This window comes from Orbicella faveolata, unplaced genomic scaffold (assembly GCF_042242905.1).
Source record: "Orbicella faveolata isolate gen_17 unplaced genomic scaffold, um_ofav_v1 contig_4, whole genome shotgun sequence".
NCBI lineage: Eukaryota > Metazoa > Cnidaria > Anthozoa > Scleractinia > Merulinidae > Orbicella > Orbicella faveolata.
Genome location: NW_028301569.1, coordinates 1502948 through 1516200, shown reverse-complemented (window position 1 = coordinate 1516200; position 13253 = coordinate 1502948). Strand labels below are relative to the sequence as shown.

Here is a 13253-nt window from a genome sequence, read left to right as displayed (position 1 = left end):
ATTTGCAAAACTTATTTTTCGCATCCAATTAGCATAATCTCCATAAATTAAATCCTTAAGTAGTCAGAAGCAATGGAAGATGAGGTAGAAAATTTGAACTCCATCGGATTCTTATTATTTGGTCCAACATTAGTGCAAAACAGCGAAAAAATCAATTTTGGCACAGAAGTCCTACGGGATTACACACCGTACCACACTAATACAGTAGATAAGAAAGTCCATTTTAAACTTGTCCACAGTGTTCCATAGCGAAAACCTTTGATTCAGATCGTCCTTCTTGCAACCCAAAGGATGGTATCATTGCTTCTAAGTCATTAGCACCCTCTTAACCATCGGTCAAGTCTTCTTGATGCTTATTCCTTACCATTTCAGTCTCTTGAGAGGTGTGTTTTGGTTCTAAGTACAGACGTTTGCCGTCCAGTAGAAAACCATGACACACAATGCCATCTTCCTTTCCCCTACCCCCTAGAATATGCAAGGGACCAAAACACAATAGCTAGGTACCAAAGAAATCTCTGGGGAGTGGGTAAGAGGCAATTTCTTGGTATTGTCAAAGGGCCACTTGCCTCACCTACCCTGCAAGGGAGTTCATATAAACCCCGGCTATCCCTACACAAAGTTAACGGAGTTAACAATGAAAAGTTTAACAGATTCTGTTACAGTCTGTTAGTATGTTGTCTTATTATATGGCTAGCTCCTTGCGCAGGCAAGATGAATCAAATCCTGCACTGTGATTGGCTACCTGAGTGGGCAAGATGGAGCTATCTTGCCCGCTCGGGACTACATGCTGTGTCCCGCAAGAAAAATTTCCCCGAAATCCATATAATAAATCCTTTATTGACCAAGCCTGTTCGGTCAAGATGGCTGCATATTGGCGTTGCTCTATTTTGCGAGTTCATGGACCTCAACTCCGTCTCAGTTTATAAACATGCAAAAAAAGAACTTGGCCAATATCCAGCTATATATTGTGTCCAGCTGACAAAAATATTGACATCTGAAGGCCATGTTTTCAATCAGGAACTAGCATATCCTATGGACTTTCATCCTTCAGACTTCACACTAAAAAAACCGGCAATTTTGCCATTTTGGGGGGAAATGATGAGTGGTAGCCTATACATTAGCAGCCACAGAAACACCGACTACTTATAAGTGTTGCCTTTCTAAAACTGGTAATTTTGCAGGAAAATTTGAGCAACTCATTTGGACTATTGTACGTGTTTGCTATTTGCTTGACCAAAAGGTTCTTTTTAAGAGATCATTTGCTCTGTTAACAACAATGCACTCAAGAGATGTACCAACGGTAAAGCTTTTAACATCGTGGCCACTGCAGAGTTTTTCGCAACATTAATCTAAGAACGCCTGGTAGTTTTGGGATGTTGTTTACTCGTTCCAGCGATGATAGTTCACAATAAATTTGTAAATTTACTAACCCGAAGTAAACAGCCCATTCAGCCAAGATAAGTTTCAAATATGTTGTACCGACATGTATTTGGTGAGATTTCTAGCGAATTTTGAGGTACTTTGTGTGTTTTTGTGAATTTTAACCCATCAACTCCCGTGCCACCTGTAACTGGCTGTGACGAGCCTTGGCCTTTGTTCCAAATCTGATGTCATCACCTTTGACCAAAATTGGCATCATCTATGCTTATCTTCTGCAGGAGGAAAAGATCTTTCTGATGACACCCAGATCAGAGTGATTGGCTCAATGGAACATGAAATATGCAGGAAAATGCTCAAAAAGTTCATTGAAAAACTCAGAGCAAAATTTCCTGCAACTACATGTGGCTACTCCACGGTAGAAATTGCCCATCTTGATGATGCTTTCTCAGAATTTTTTGAACTGCAAGCAAGCCCAGTAGAAGGTCAATCACTGCAGCAAAAAGATAAAAAAAGGAGAAAAGGGAAAGGTGAGAAAAAATTTAAAAATTCGAAAAGTCTAAGGACGTAAGTCACCTTCTTGTCCAAAAACCATCTCAAAATTCTTATTTCTGCACATGCCCGAGCAAAAATGTCATAAAACGCAATGCTAGTGGACAGAAAGGCATGCTGTCATGTTGCAAATGCCTTCTCGAGTAGATTGGAGCTAATTTGGCCCATATCCAGGCCTGAAAATCTCCCAAATGCCCACAAAATGCATTTTTGGCAAAAAGCTCAGGGAGTCAATGGGTTAAAGGATTTCCACATTTTCTCGAAATTTGCCACTCTTTGACCCTGCAAAATTTCAGAAGCCCTGTTTAGCCCTGCTGCCCAGCAATATATATTCATAAAGAAACCACTGTAATGGCATCTGATTGATTGAATATCGTTTGTAATATCAAAGGTAAATTAGGCAGGATTTGCCCACACATGTTCTTACTTCCACAGTAATTAGCACACAAAACAATTGACATTTTCATTCCTTCACTAATTTAGTGGAAAACTAGTCTCAAAATTGTGACTGAAGAGGAAGAAGTTTTAGTCATGAATGTGTTCGTATCATTCGCAATTTAAAGCCCTGTAGGCAGTTGTTTAACTGAAAATTATACGCAAAATCTTCTGGCAAGATGTAAAAGCATAAAATCTTTTTCATTGGAAGTTGTGAGCAGTCAAACAAGGAATTCCAGAGGGTTGAAGTAAAAACTGGAAATCCGGAAGGGAGGAGGGTTAAAAAAATATGGAATTGGAGGGCATGGGGATAGTAGAGAATTAATTTCTTTTAGCAGAGCTCCTGTGCACCAAAGGTGCATGAGTGGAGCCCATACCTTAAAAAATTTGGTAATCCACTGATCTAAAAAATTTGCTTGTCGTGTGATGGTCCATACATACATACGCCCATCCACACGCCAATACCTTGAAAAATAAGAAAGTAGCACAACTACCATAACAACTATATCTTTGATTTTGGGTATCCATGTTATGGTTAATTGATAGCTGTCAAAACAAGCTATCTGCTGACCAGTATCAAGTGACCATATCGCAGGCTCAGGTATAGAGCTCATTGAAATTGCGTGTTTTTTGAAGTTGACCGCTGACCAGAGACTGGTTTTTCAATTGGATCAATGGCTCAAGCCAGGTTATTACTTTAGGGCATAAGTAGGCAGTACATGCAAAGGCAAATTTTCGGCGCAAATTTATCCCTGGCACGTTTTTGACTTTTCTTCTGATATATAACTTGCACAATTGTCTCGTTAGTTTGTTAAGATTTAACTGGAAAAAATAGTGAAACTACATATTGAACAATAACATGCTCACAATTGATCAGTTTTTGAGTTTCTGATCCAAGAAAAACAAATTCTCTTTTTTCTTTATGGTTAGTTATTGCAATCAGGAGCTCCGCTTTTAGGCTTGGCTAAATCTATATATTATAATTGAACAGAGCATTAAATTTTTGGAATTTCTGAAGGCTAGAAGGGTTCAAATGTTCATGCCACTTATGGTATGGTATGGATATTTCCTGGAATCACCCAGTCCAAGAAAGAATGGTTTTGAGTTCAAAATAATGAGGAATCCTAAATAAGTGGGGTTGAACTGTATGAGTAGGGCAGTATTGTAGATCTGTAAGTTACAAAGATGGGGTGAATACATGTGGAAAATGGGAACTAGATGGAACTAGAACATGATCTTTCTTTATCAAACCAAAGTTGGTGTGAGCGTAGTGTAAATGAGGTCTTAAGAGCCCAACTTTTAACTCTTTTGAAAATCTCGAACAATTAAATCTTAATAAATAGTCAAAATGAATGACTGAGTGCCTAGGAGAGACTGGGCACTAGTAGGTTTGATGTCACTTTTCTCAAAATCCACCCATATGACCCCACCTCAAAATTTCAGAAATTAGAAATAAGCTCTGTTTCATTAAACACTCATGCAAAGTAAAATCAAAATATGTAAAGCAGACTTTTCATAAACAAAGAAAATGTGAACTTTTGTGTATTTCAAAAAAAGCTCAAAATCTCTCACAGATTTTTTTTAAATTTTGGCTTTGAACTTGATTCACTCCTAAAACTCAACTGTGAAAGTTTCATCATAGGTTGTAAGGTAGGTTTTTGAGAAATCTTGGATCAAAGACAGGTGTTTATAAACTTGTGTGGGAATTGAATTGCATATGCTTTATATTTAAGCAGGTGCTTATGTGACGTGATGTGTAGCGTGCGAGAAAGAAAGAGTAAATAAAACTCTTTCACCACTTCTTTGTTTTTTTTTGTCATATTTTATGGTTCTAGGCTTAAACAGGTGTTTGAAAGCAGTTTAAAACTATCACTACATATACCAAAGTGGTTTAATATGTTTCAAGTACTGAGGTTCTTTTGGTTTCTTCTTAGGGTTTCTTGCATCATTTTTGCATGCACGGTTAATACTGACTTCTGGCAGGCAATTGTAGCATGCACTTCAGAGTCTAGGAGAAACTGTAGTAAAGCCACCTTAAATGTTAATTCACTGTTGCTTGTGCAGGTCATACTCTGCTCTGTGTGAACTTCACAAGTGCTCACTGAGTGACCCCATTGCACGACCAAATACTTGCTTCCCCTGATAAGCAAAGTAGCTGTTTCCCAGTACCAATTCCAGCAAGTATATAATTTGTCTCAGTGAAAGCAGTTGCCTCTTCCATACATCAGACTGTTGGAGTTTTGTTTTTACAATGTAAATTCCAACTTTACAGGAAAGAAAGTGAAAAGTAGCACAACATCAAAGGATCATCGTCAGATATCTGTTCGCTGAGCACTTTTTTATTTTTAAGATTGACCGAATGCTTATAGCTTATACTTCCTTGATTTCACAAATGTCACAACTAACTGAAATTCATGAAGGGCAAATGTTCCATAATGTTCCCAAATGTACGTCACACCTTAGAATTTAATCATTTACAAATACTCAAACTGTATGCTTTACACAAGTCATACTAATTACTATAGCCAAAGCAAAACTATAATACAATGTGACTGACAATTATTTGAAGATCATTTTGGCTGTGATCATGCTTTAAATTTAGAAATGTCTGACCTTGTTTGTTGCCAACAGAGATAGAATACAGGCCACATGTCCACCTATGGTACGTGTGGGTCTCAACTCTATGGTGCCAGGTGTGAATGCCTCTGTCGTTTCTTCAGTTGGGCTTTTGCTGGTCATAGGATCAATGAATGTGTGCTGTTCTCCATTGATGAGCTGTTTGCAGAAATGAGCACAATCTCTGTAGAACGTAACCAGTTTGAAACCATTCATGAATAACCGATGGTACCTAAGGGAAAATAACAGCAAAAATATTAGTTTTTATACCATGCCTTAGAAAATGCAGCCAATCAGAAATAATAGGAAAGTCTTTGTGTACAGGTCAGTATTACACACAGCCTTCCCATCATGGGCTGTTCATTATGTACGACGTAGTTTTGTATGAATTTTACATGTTGTGTATTTTTCACGTAAAACACTCTTGTACAGTGTATATAGTCATCAACTTTACTTCACCAATTCTATTCTCTCACTATCACAATCCACACTTATATTACACTTGTAGGTATAGACTCAGGGTTTAAGATTGAAGTTACCAATGAAGTTACTGATTTATTAACTGAGTTCAAGGTTTAATTGTAAGTATAAAATAATTATAGACTATAGTTATAATTATAGACTGTCTTTTACTGTTGCTTTATGACCCAAGCACAAAGCACCATGCCAAAAAGCAAAAGGGACATGGCCAAATGGTACAACATGTTCTGCACAACAATTTTAATACACCACTTTTACATGTTGAGTGCATTTGGCTAGGCCTTTAAAGTACAGACTAAGAAGACCAGGTTGATGAAATGTTTCTTTCATTTCTTGTGGCAGTGGAAAAAAGAAATCATTTCAAGTCAAATGCATAGTGATGCATGTCAAAGGCAGTCGAGCAAGTGAATTCATACGATTCCAAAAACAGCTGAATAGTTGCTTTGACTGATAAACAAAACCAAAATTCAAATTTAATTTTACGATTATAATTTGACAGTTGTTTACAGTAATTGTTCAAAACAAAGTTCATGATAAGCAGTTTACTTACGTGGAGCTGAGCTGATATGTCATTGATGCAAATGGTAGAGCTCTAGTGAACTGACTGCTTCCAGAACTCTCAAAAGTTTTCTACCAAGATGCAATGAGAGTACAAACTGGTATTATAATCAATTTAATCTCTATCAAAAGAGACAAAATCCACATTTTATTTTATGCATTGTTGAATCAGAGGATAGAAATTGCTCACACAAGAGAAAGCCAAATGACCAATGGTTCAAAATTAAAACGAACTTCTTGAATTACCATGGTCTACCGTATGCCTTGCAGTCCCTCAAAAATAGGTCAATCTTGTCAAAGAAAATGTTACTGCGCCTTTGGAAATTTGCACTGACAAGGATGAGATAATTATCTTTATATCAGCTTTCTTGCAAATTGGCACCAAATTCTTTGTTAAAAGTACATTTGTTATGCCCATTGCTGAAGGAAGAATGAAAGAAGTGAGTCTAAAAGAGGATACTATCATGGTTTGAACCCAGGAGTATCACTCAGTAGTTCATGTTGTGTAATCGTCTGGGTGAGGGTAGTTCTGAAAAGAACTGTTGTTGGTAAATGACATTTTGACAACCTGAGTGGAAATCATCTTCAGTGAATGTTTGTCAGTTGATGGTGTTATAAGTCCGGCCCAATGAAAGTGATTGGTCAGTTTAGTTGTGATAATATTGGCTGAAAGACTCTGACATCTGTTAAGAAGCATTTGTTCTAGGTTAGAGTACCAGCATTCCATAGTCAGTTGTTGAAAATAGTTACTGGTAGTACTGTTGGTAAAGCATTGAGCAGAGTCCCAATCAATTATGCAGTTTGTCACTTGATGACGTACAACAATGTGATTGCTGGCATCACCATTTCTTGTTGCTTGTTTGGGTTCAGTCAGTCTCATGTTAAGGTTTCTACCAGTCTCACCGATTTAGCAAGCCTGGCACTCAGAGCATTTGATCTTGTAAACTGCTCCCTGTCTGTTGTCCGGTTGGCCCCTGTCTTAAGTGTTGGTCTGAAAGTGTCGTAACATAGATGTAGGTTTGTGGTTCATTGTTGTTGCAGCTACATGTATGTTGTAGGGGTGTAGGATCCATGAGATGGTCTCGGTATAGTCACTGTAGTAACATGTGTTAGGTTTCTGTTTGTCTCGTCAGCTTCAGTAGGTCAGTAAATGTTTTGTTCAATGAAGTCAGTGTTCTAGTAATTGTTCTGGTGAAAAACACATTTGAGGTATCTATTTTTGTCACATAAGCTTTTGGTGTTAAGTCATGCACTTAGCACCGAAACCTTGATAGTCGTGGGTTTGTGAGAAGCTGGGTCCTAGGATGATTTGTCAAGTAATCTGTTGGTATGCATCAGTTTCTCTACACTGTCGTTTGTAGTTCATTGTTGTTGCAGCTTACCAAACAGTCTAAAAAAGGAAGTTTTAATAAAAAATCTTGAAACAAAAGCAAGTTGGCAGCGATGTAAGGATGGAATGGCTCCACTCAGCAAAATCCTTCCATTATAGTACTTGCCTCACCATAGAAACTGTCAAAACCGGCAAACCATGAAAACAACTGTTTGCTGCTATTCTTTGAAATGCAGCAAATAACAATAGTTTGGAGATCCTGTACTTACAGATCACTTAAGTTATTGCAGCCATCTTGCCTTCAGCATGCCACCAGAGTTTGAGCTGATGATATTGGTACTTACAAGAATTCCATAATCCAAGTTACTAATTAACTAGCATGTCACAGTTTGTAACTTATATAAGCTTGAAACCAATCACTACCAATTTGATAGCTACCCACAATATGTACAAACACATTGTTCTTGCAAAATGTCGCGAAGTTCAGCTCAAACTTTTGTGCAAAGTTTTGTGCACGCGAAAAATTGGGAAAACAAAGAATGAAATTTGCGCATTTCGCTTGCATTACTTTTTCACAATACTGTACCATTTTACAAATTTTTTTAAACTTTGAAGACATTCAAACCAAAACTTTACTTTTGGGAAATAACTGTGAATCATGCATGACCTAATAATTTCTGTAAAAGAGGTATGACCTAAAATACAAAACATTTAAGCAACTAACAAATCTTATTAGGTTTATACACTGTAGGTTTTTGTAAAACAGATTATTATCCCTTCAGTTCACCATTACATTTAGGAGCCAGCACTTATTAGGGGCCACAGTAACTACCTTTTTAGTAATCAGATTCCTCTTTTGCATCTCTTTGAATACAGCTTCAAGTTCCTCCTGAAACCACCACCAAAATATAGAAAAATAGTCAATATTTGTTCTGAACAGGGCTGGGTTGTTTGAAAGCCGGTTAACGCTAAGCCAGCACAGCACAGCACAGCACAGCACAGCACAGCACAGCACAGCACAGCACAGCACAGCACAGCACAGCACAGCACAGCACAGCACAGCACAGCACAGCACAGCACAGCACAGCACAGCACAGCACAGCACAGCACAGCACAGCACAGGACAGGACAGGACAGGACAGGACAGGACAGGACAGGACAGGACAGGACAGGACAGGACAGGACAGCACAGAATAGCAAAGCACAGCACAGCACTGCAAAGCGGGGCAGAGCACAGCAGAGCACTGCACTGCACTGTACTGCACTGCACTGCACTGCACTGCACAGCACAGCACAGCACAGCACTGTACAGCCCAGCACAGTACAGCACAGCACAGCACTGCACAACACAGCATAACACAGCACAGTACAGCACAGCACAGCACAGCACTGCACAGCACAGCATAGCAATGCACTGCACTGCACAGCACAGCCCAGCACAGCACAGCACAGCTCAGCACTGCACAGCACAGCACAGCAGTGCAAAGGACAGCACTGCACAGCATTGCACTGCACAGCACAACACAGCACAGCACTGCACTGCACTGTACTGCACTGCACAGCACTGCACAGCACAGCACTGCACTGCACAGCACAGCACTGCACTGCACTGCACTGCACAGCACAGCACTGCACAGCACAGCACAGCACAGCACTGCACTGCACAGCACTGCACAGCACAGCACAGCACTGCACAGCACAGCACAGCACAGCACAGCACAGCACTTCAAAGCAAAGCAGAGCACAGCAGAGCACAGCAGCACAGCAAATTGAATGTCCTTCTTTGGTTAGTTTGACATACCCGCGTATAAAAGTTGAACATCTGAAATACTCTGTAAGCATCATATGAATCCTGAGGTGTTGTAAAGGCAATCTGTAATGTGGAGTGCACAGTTATGTTACTCCTATGAAACTAGCTAATTCCAGTAGCATATCCACTACTTTTGGGAAGATATTTGTTTACAAACATTGTTTTATAATTTGCTATTTACATGTCCAACCAGATGAAAGAAATGACTCTTTGGAATAAGCATCCTTTAGCCAATCAGAGTGCATGTTATATCACAGTTATTTTATAATGCTCTTTATTAAAACTGTAACTGTATTTTTTTGGGAGAGAACTATAACAACTATTGAAATGTAAACAACCATTGAAAGTCATGCAGCATACAAATTACATGGCATTTATATCAATTACTCTAATCTCTAACAGCGTTTTCCAAAATAAATTTTGCAAAACAAAAGCCACAGGGAAGTAATTCCTGCTGCTCAGCTTGAGGGATTTGCTTTCAGTGTTGCGATGTCCCTCGATACATGTAACCCACTGAACAACTTCAACACCAAAACTCTGCCAAGCTTGGACCACAGCAGCCGAAAAACATTGTCTTGATGGAAATTTACTTACATCCACACAACTGTATGTAATTAGACACACAATCTGCTGTCTTTTTCGCTTCTAAATATTCCAGTTCAGCCATTTCGCTCTGTAGTACAGATGCCACACATGCTTAATTATAATAGTTTACATGCGCAGGCCCTTGGAATGATCCGGCAGCAAAAAAACAGGGGCACCGCATGCCTTGTCGGGGAAAAATTATGATAATTTCTGCCTTAACATCCTATGAAAGTCAAAATATGTGTTTCAAGCTTCGAAAAACAAAAACACTGATATCTTTGAAAAACAGAACAGAGGAAAAACAGGAAGTTGTTATCAACATGTTTTAGGAAATCATTATACTGAACTCTGTTATCAATGTACCATGAAATGATTTTGGCGTACCTTGCCAAGCATTAAGACCAATTTTCACAACAATATCACATTTTCAATTGCATGATAAAATATTTCACAGGTTTTCATTATCAAATACAAGGTAATTGTTATTCCCTCCCTCCAAGTCAGTCTCAGACAATGTGGGCTGAAAGTGTTGGGACAGTGAACATGATATGAGCAAGATTCACTCCAATTCCCGCCTTCCCCCCAAAACAATGTTGAACTGGGATGGTTGGACAGACAATAGCTAAGCAAACTAAGTGTCAATTTTAGCTTACGAGCTTTCAACATTGCCTGGGGGAGGGGGAGGGGGAGGGTGATTAAGGCGGATCCAGGGTCATAATAATCATGCCGAGAGTAAAATGCACCCATTTGAAAGGATTCCTGGAACTGTCCCGAGGACATCTGTCCTCCATTGTAGCTTTTGCTCTTCATATCCTTTCTGCCAGCCGTAAAAAGTTTGGTGTTGATTATATTTAAAGCCTGGAAATGGAACCTTTATCAATTTCAGGTGTAATGTGCCATTTTACCACTAATTTTGTGACAAAAACTGGTCACGTTTTTTATCAGTTAGCTACCTAAGAATGCGGTTGATATACAAAACAGACAGTTGTGTGGATACATCTATCCCAGCTCTGTTATCTGCTTATCAAGAATATCTATTGACGCCTAAATTGATGATGTGGTACTAAGTGCATGACCCTACAGCAGACGAAAACGTCCTTTTGGTCCTTAAAGGGTTAAGGGTCGAATCAGGCCAGATCGAGGCAGATCAAATTTTATTTGAGAAAATTAACTGAAGTAAAAATGTGTCCTGTCTACTTGATCTAGCGTTACACTTGCATTACACTTATTTGGTTTGGCAGTGGATTTCTTCCCACTAACAAGCAACATGAGGCAGCCCAGCCCAGGGCTATGTAACATGGACAATGAGGAGCACTAGGGTGGTAGCGAAGATTACTGTGGTTATCTATAGAACATAGACTGAACAATGTGTTTCAAGCATGAAACATGTTACAAACAAGAAGATCTTTTCAATCTTACAACCACGCTTTTAAAATTTAACTGTTTTCTTAGCACTACAGTCGCAATGCAGTGCACATTCCAAAGCAGTCCTTTATGATTCATTGATTACTGTAGACACCACATCACTTGATCAACACAATCTGTATTATTGCACCATCAGTCGTAGCCGTTGTGAAATCTCTGATGGCGTAATGGTCTTAATCTGGAACTTTCTTCAGGATATTCTTCACTGGCATGTTCTGAAATTGGGGAGGTTTGTGTACGAGCAAGCCGTATGTCTCTGTCATGTTATTTTATCCTCTCTTGCATAGCTCTCCCTGTTCCTGCGATATACACTTTGCAGCTAATTTTTGTTACTGACAGTACCTTTGCAGCTAATTTTTGTTACTGACAGTACTTAGGAGATTAAACTATGACTAAAGTCTTGGGCTGTTATTTGTGGATATGGAATTTCCAAGGGGTAGAGGGACCAGATTAGAAAAATCATGGAAATTCATGGGGATAGGGAAGCATCGTAAAGCCCCCTGCAATGCAAAATCCTGATATCCCCAGGGAAGGGATTTTTTTCAAGGCCTCCCCACCCCTCTGGGAATTCCAATTAAGCTTGATATGTTTCCTCAAAAGCTTTGGTCTTAGAGAATCCCAGTCTCCGCCTTCAGGAAATTCCAATCCCTTCTGTGGGGGAGTATGGAAATTTTCGTCACAAAACCCTGACCTGGCTGCTGAGTACTGTTGAAAATGGCGGCAACTATTTTCTAATTTTGGGCTTCTTTGAAGATGAATTTCATAAAGAAAACCTGCACTTTAGAGGCTGACACTTCAGTGAGTGGTTAAACTTAGTGCAAGGTTTTATTTGCATTGACAAAAAATATATTAAGTTTTTTGGGGTGACCTTCTCCGTTAAAAAACTAATGAATCAATCAGGTATTGAATACATTCACTCTTTCATGACAACAGAGTGTAAAACACATGGCCTCAATCTCACATACATCTATATAACCCCCCCATGAACAAAAAAAGTACATACCATGATCTGGAAAGATAACATCCATCTTTGTAAGGTAGCATCCTGTAACACTCTTTTATTCACATTTAAGCTGCACTGAGGACAGATTAAGCTTGCTGTTGCCGTTTTCATGCAGACCTATCCCATAATACTTGTCAAAGGCAGCCACAGGCAGCCCCATGGACACTACACATCCTTAGAGAGAGATGAAGTCCCACACTACAACAATCTGTAAGCTTGACAGAATCCTATTCAATTTTAATTTTAATACTTTATGCACCAACCTGAATCTGATCCCTAATGGCGGCCTTGTTTATGTCACTAACACACTTGATGCTGGGTCCCAGTGATGCAATTTCTTTATCTGGAGAACTTGTCCGAAGCTACAACACAATATCATCAAACTATGCTCAGAAGCAAAATTTATCAGAACGACCCTACAGTTATGTCATTATAAGCCTTCTATTCCACCTTTAAACATATTTTAACCTAAAAAGGGTTTTGAAGGTATATTCAGTTATAACAACTCTGAGATTGCAGTGGAAATTTGAGCCATGAATAGTAATGAAATACTTAACTAGCCTACTATTTTTGACCTGTGTCATTAGTACTGACCCCCTTAGAAGCTAGAACTTGAACTTTGTACTTGTTATGAAGTTCATTTTTAGAAGAAACCAATGTAAGGCCGCCATCACATGATAAACTTGAAGAGCTGCAGTAGTAGAGCAAAACCAATAACAAATTAACTATTATAACAACAACAACAACAACAACTGGACCACAACTTTACCCAATCAAAGGACAGAACAGAAAAAAAAAAAAAAATCCAGTATTAGAAAAAGCCAAAATCAATGCGGCTAGGATAATGACTGAACAACTTGAAGAGTTATTGTTTGAATTGTTATTGACATGTGAAGGACTTAAACTGCCAACTGGCATATATTGTTCTTGTTTATCCTAGGATATGCTTCCACTGCATACTGGTAGGTGGCCTTATATTCTGTTCTCATGCTATGAAATTAAATTTAAAACCAAAAGACCATCTTAATTAATGCTTGTTGCGGTACATTTGTCATACTTGCAGATCAAACCAAAGATTTGTG

General features: G+C 38.9%; 1 protein-coding gene across 5 annotated transcripts in view; it reads right to left on the bottom strand.

The window, feature by feature from the left end:
* The window catches only part of LOC110055695 (general transcription factor 3C polypeptide 1-like), a 282425-nt gene that overhangs the window by 70125 nt on the left and 199047 nt on the right, over nucleotides 1-13253 (bottom strand). For all 5 annotated transcript variants that reach the window (XM_089276241.1, XM_089276243.1, XM_089276244.1 and 2 more), the window contains 6 exons: nucleotides 12766-12862; nucleotides 12435-12533; nucleotides 9150-9221; nucleotides 8181-8237; nucleotides 6011-6090; nucleotides 4978-5212 (listed from right to left, as the gene is read on the bottom strand). In XM_089276241.1, coding sequence (XP_089132367.1) covers nucleotides 4978-5212; nucleotides 6011-6090; nucleotides 8181-8237; nucleotides 9150-9221; nucleotides 12435-12533; nucleotides 12766-12862 — 640 coding nt within the window. The remainder of the gene's footprint in view (nucleotides 1-4977; nucleotides 5213-6010; nucleotides 6091-8180; nucleotides 8238-9149; nucleotides 9222-12434; nucleotides 12534-12765; nucleotides 12863-13253) is intronic.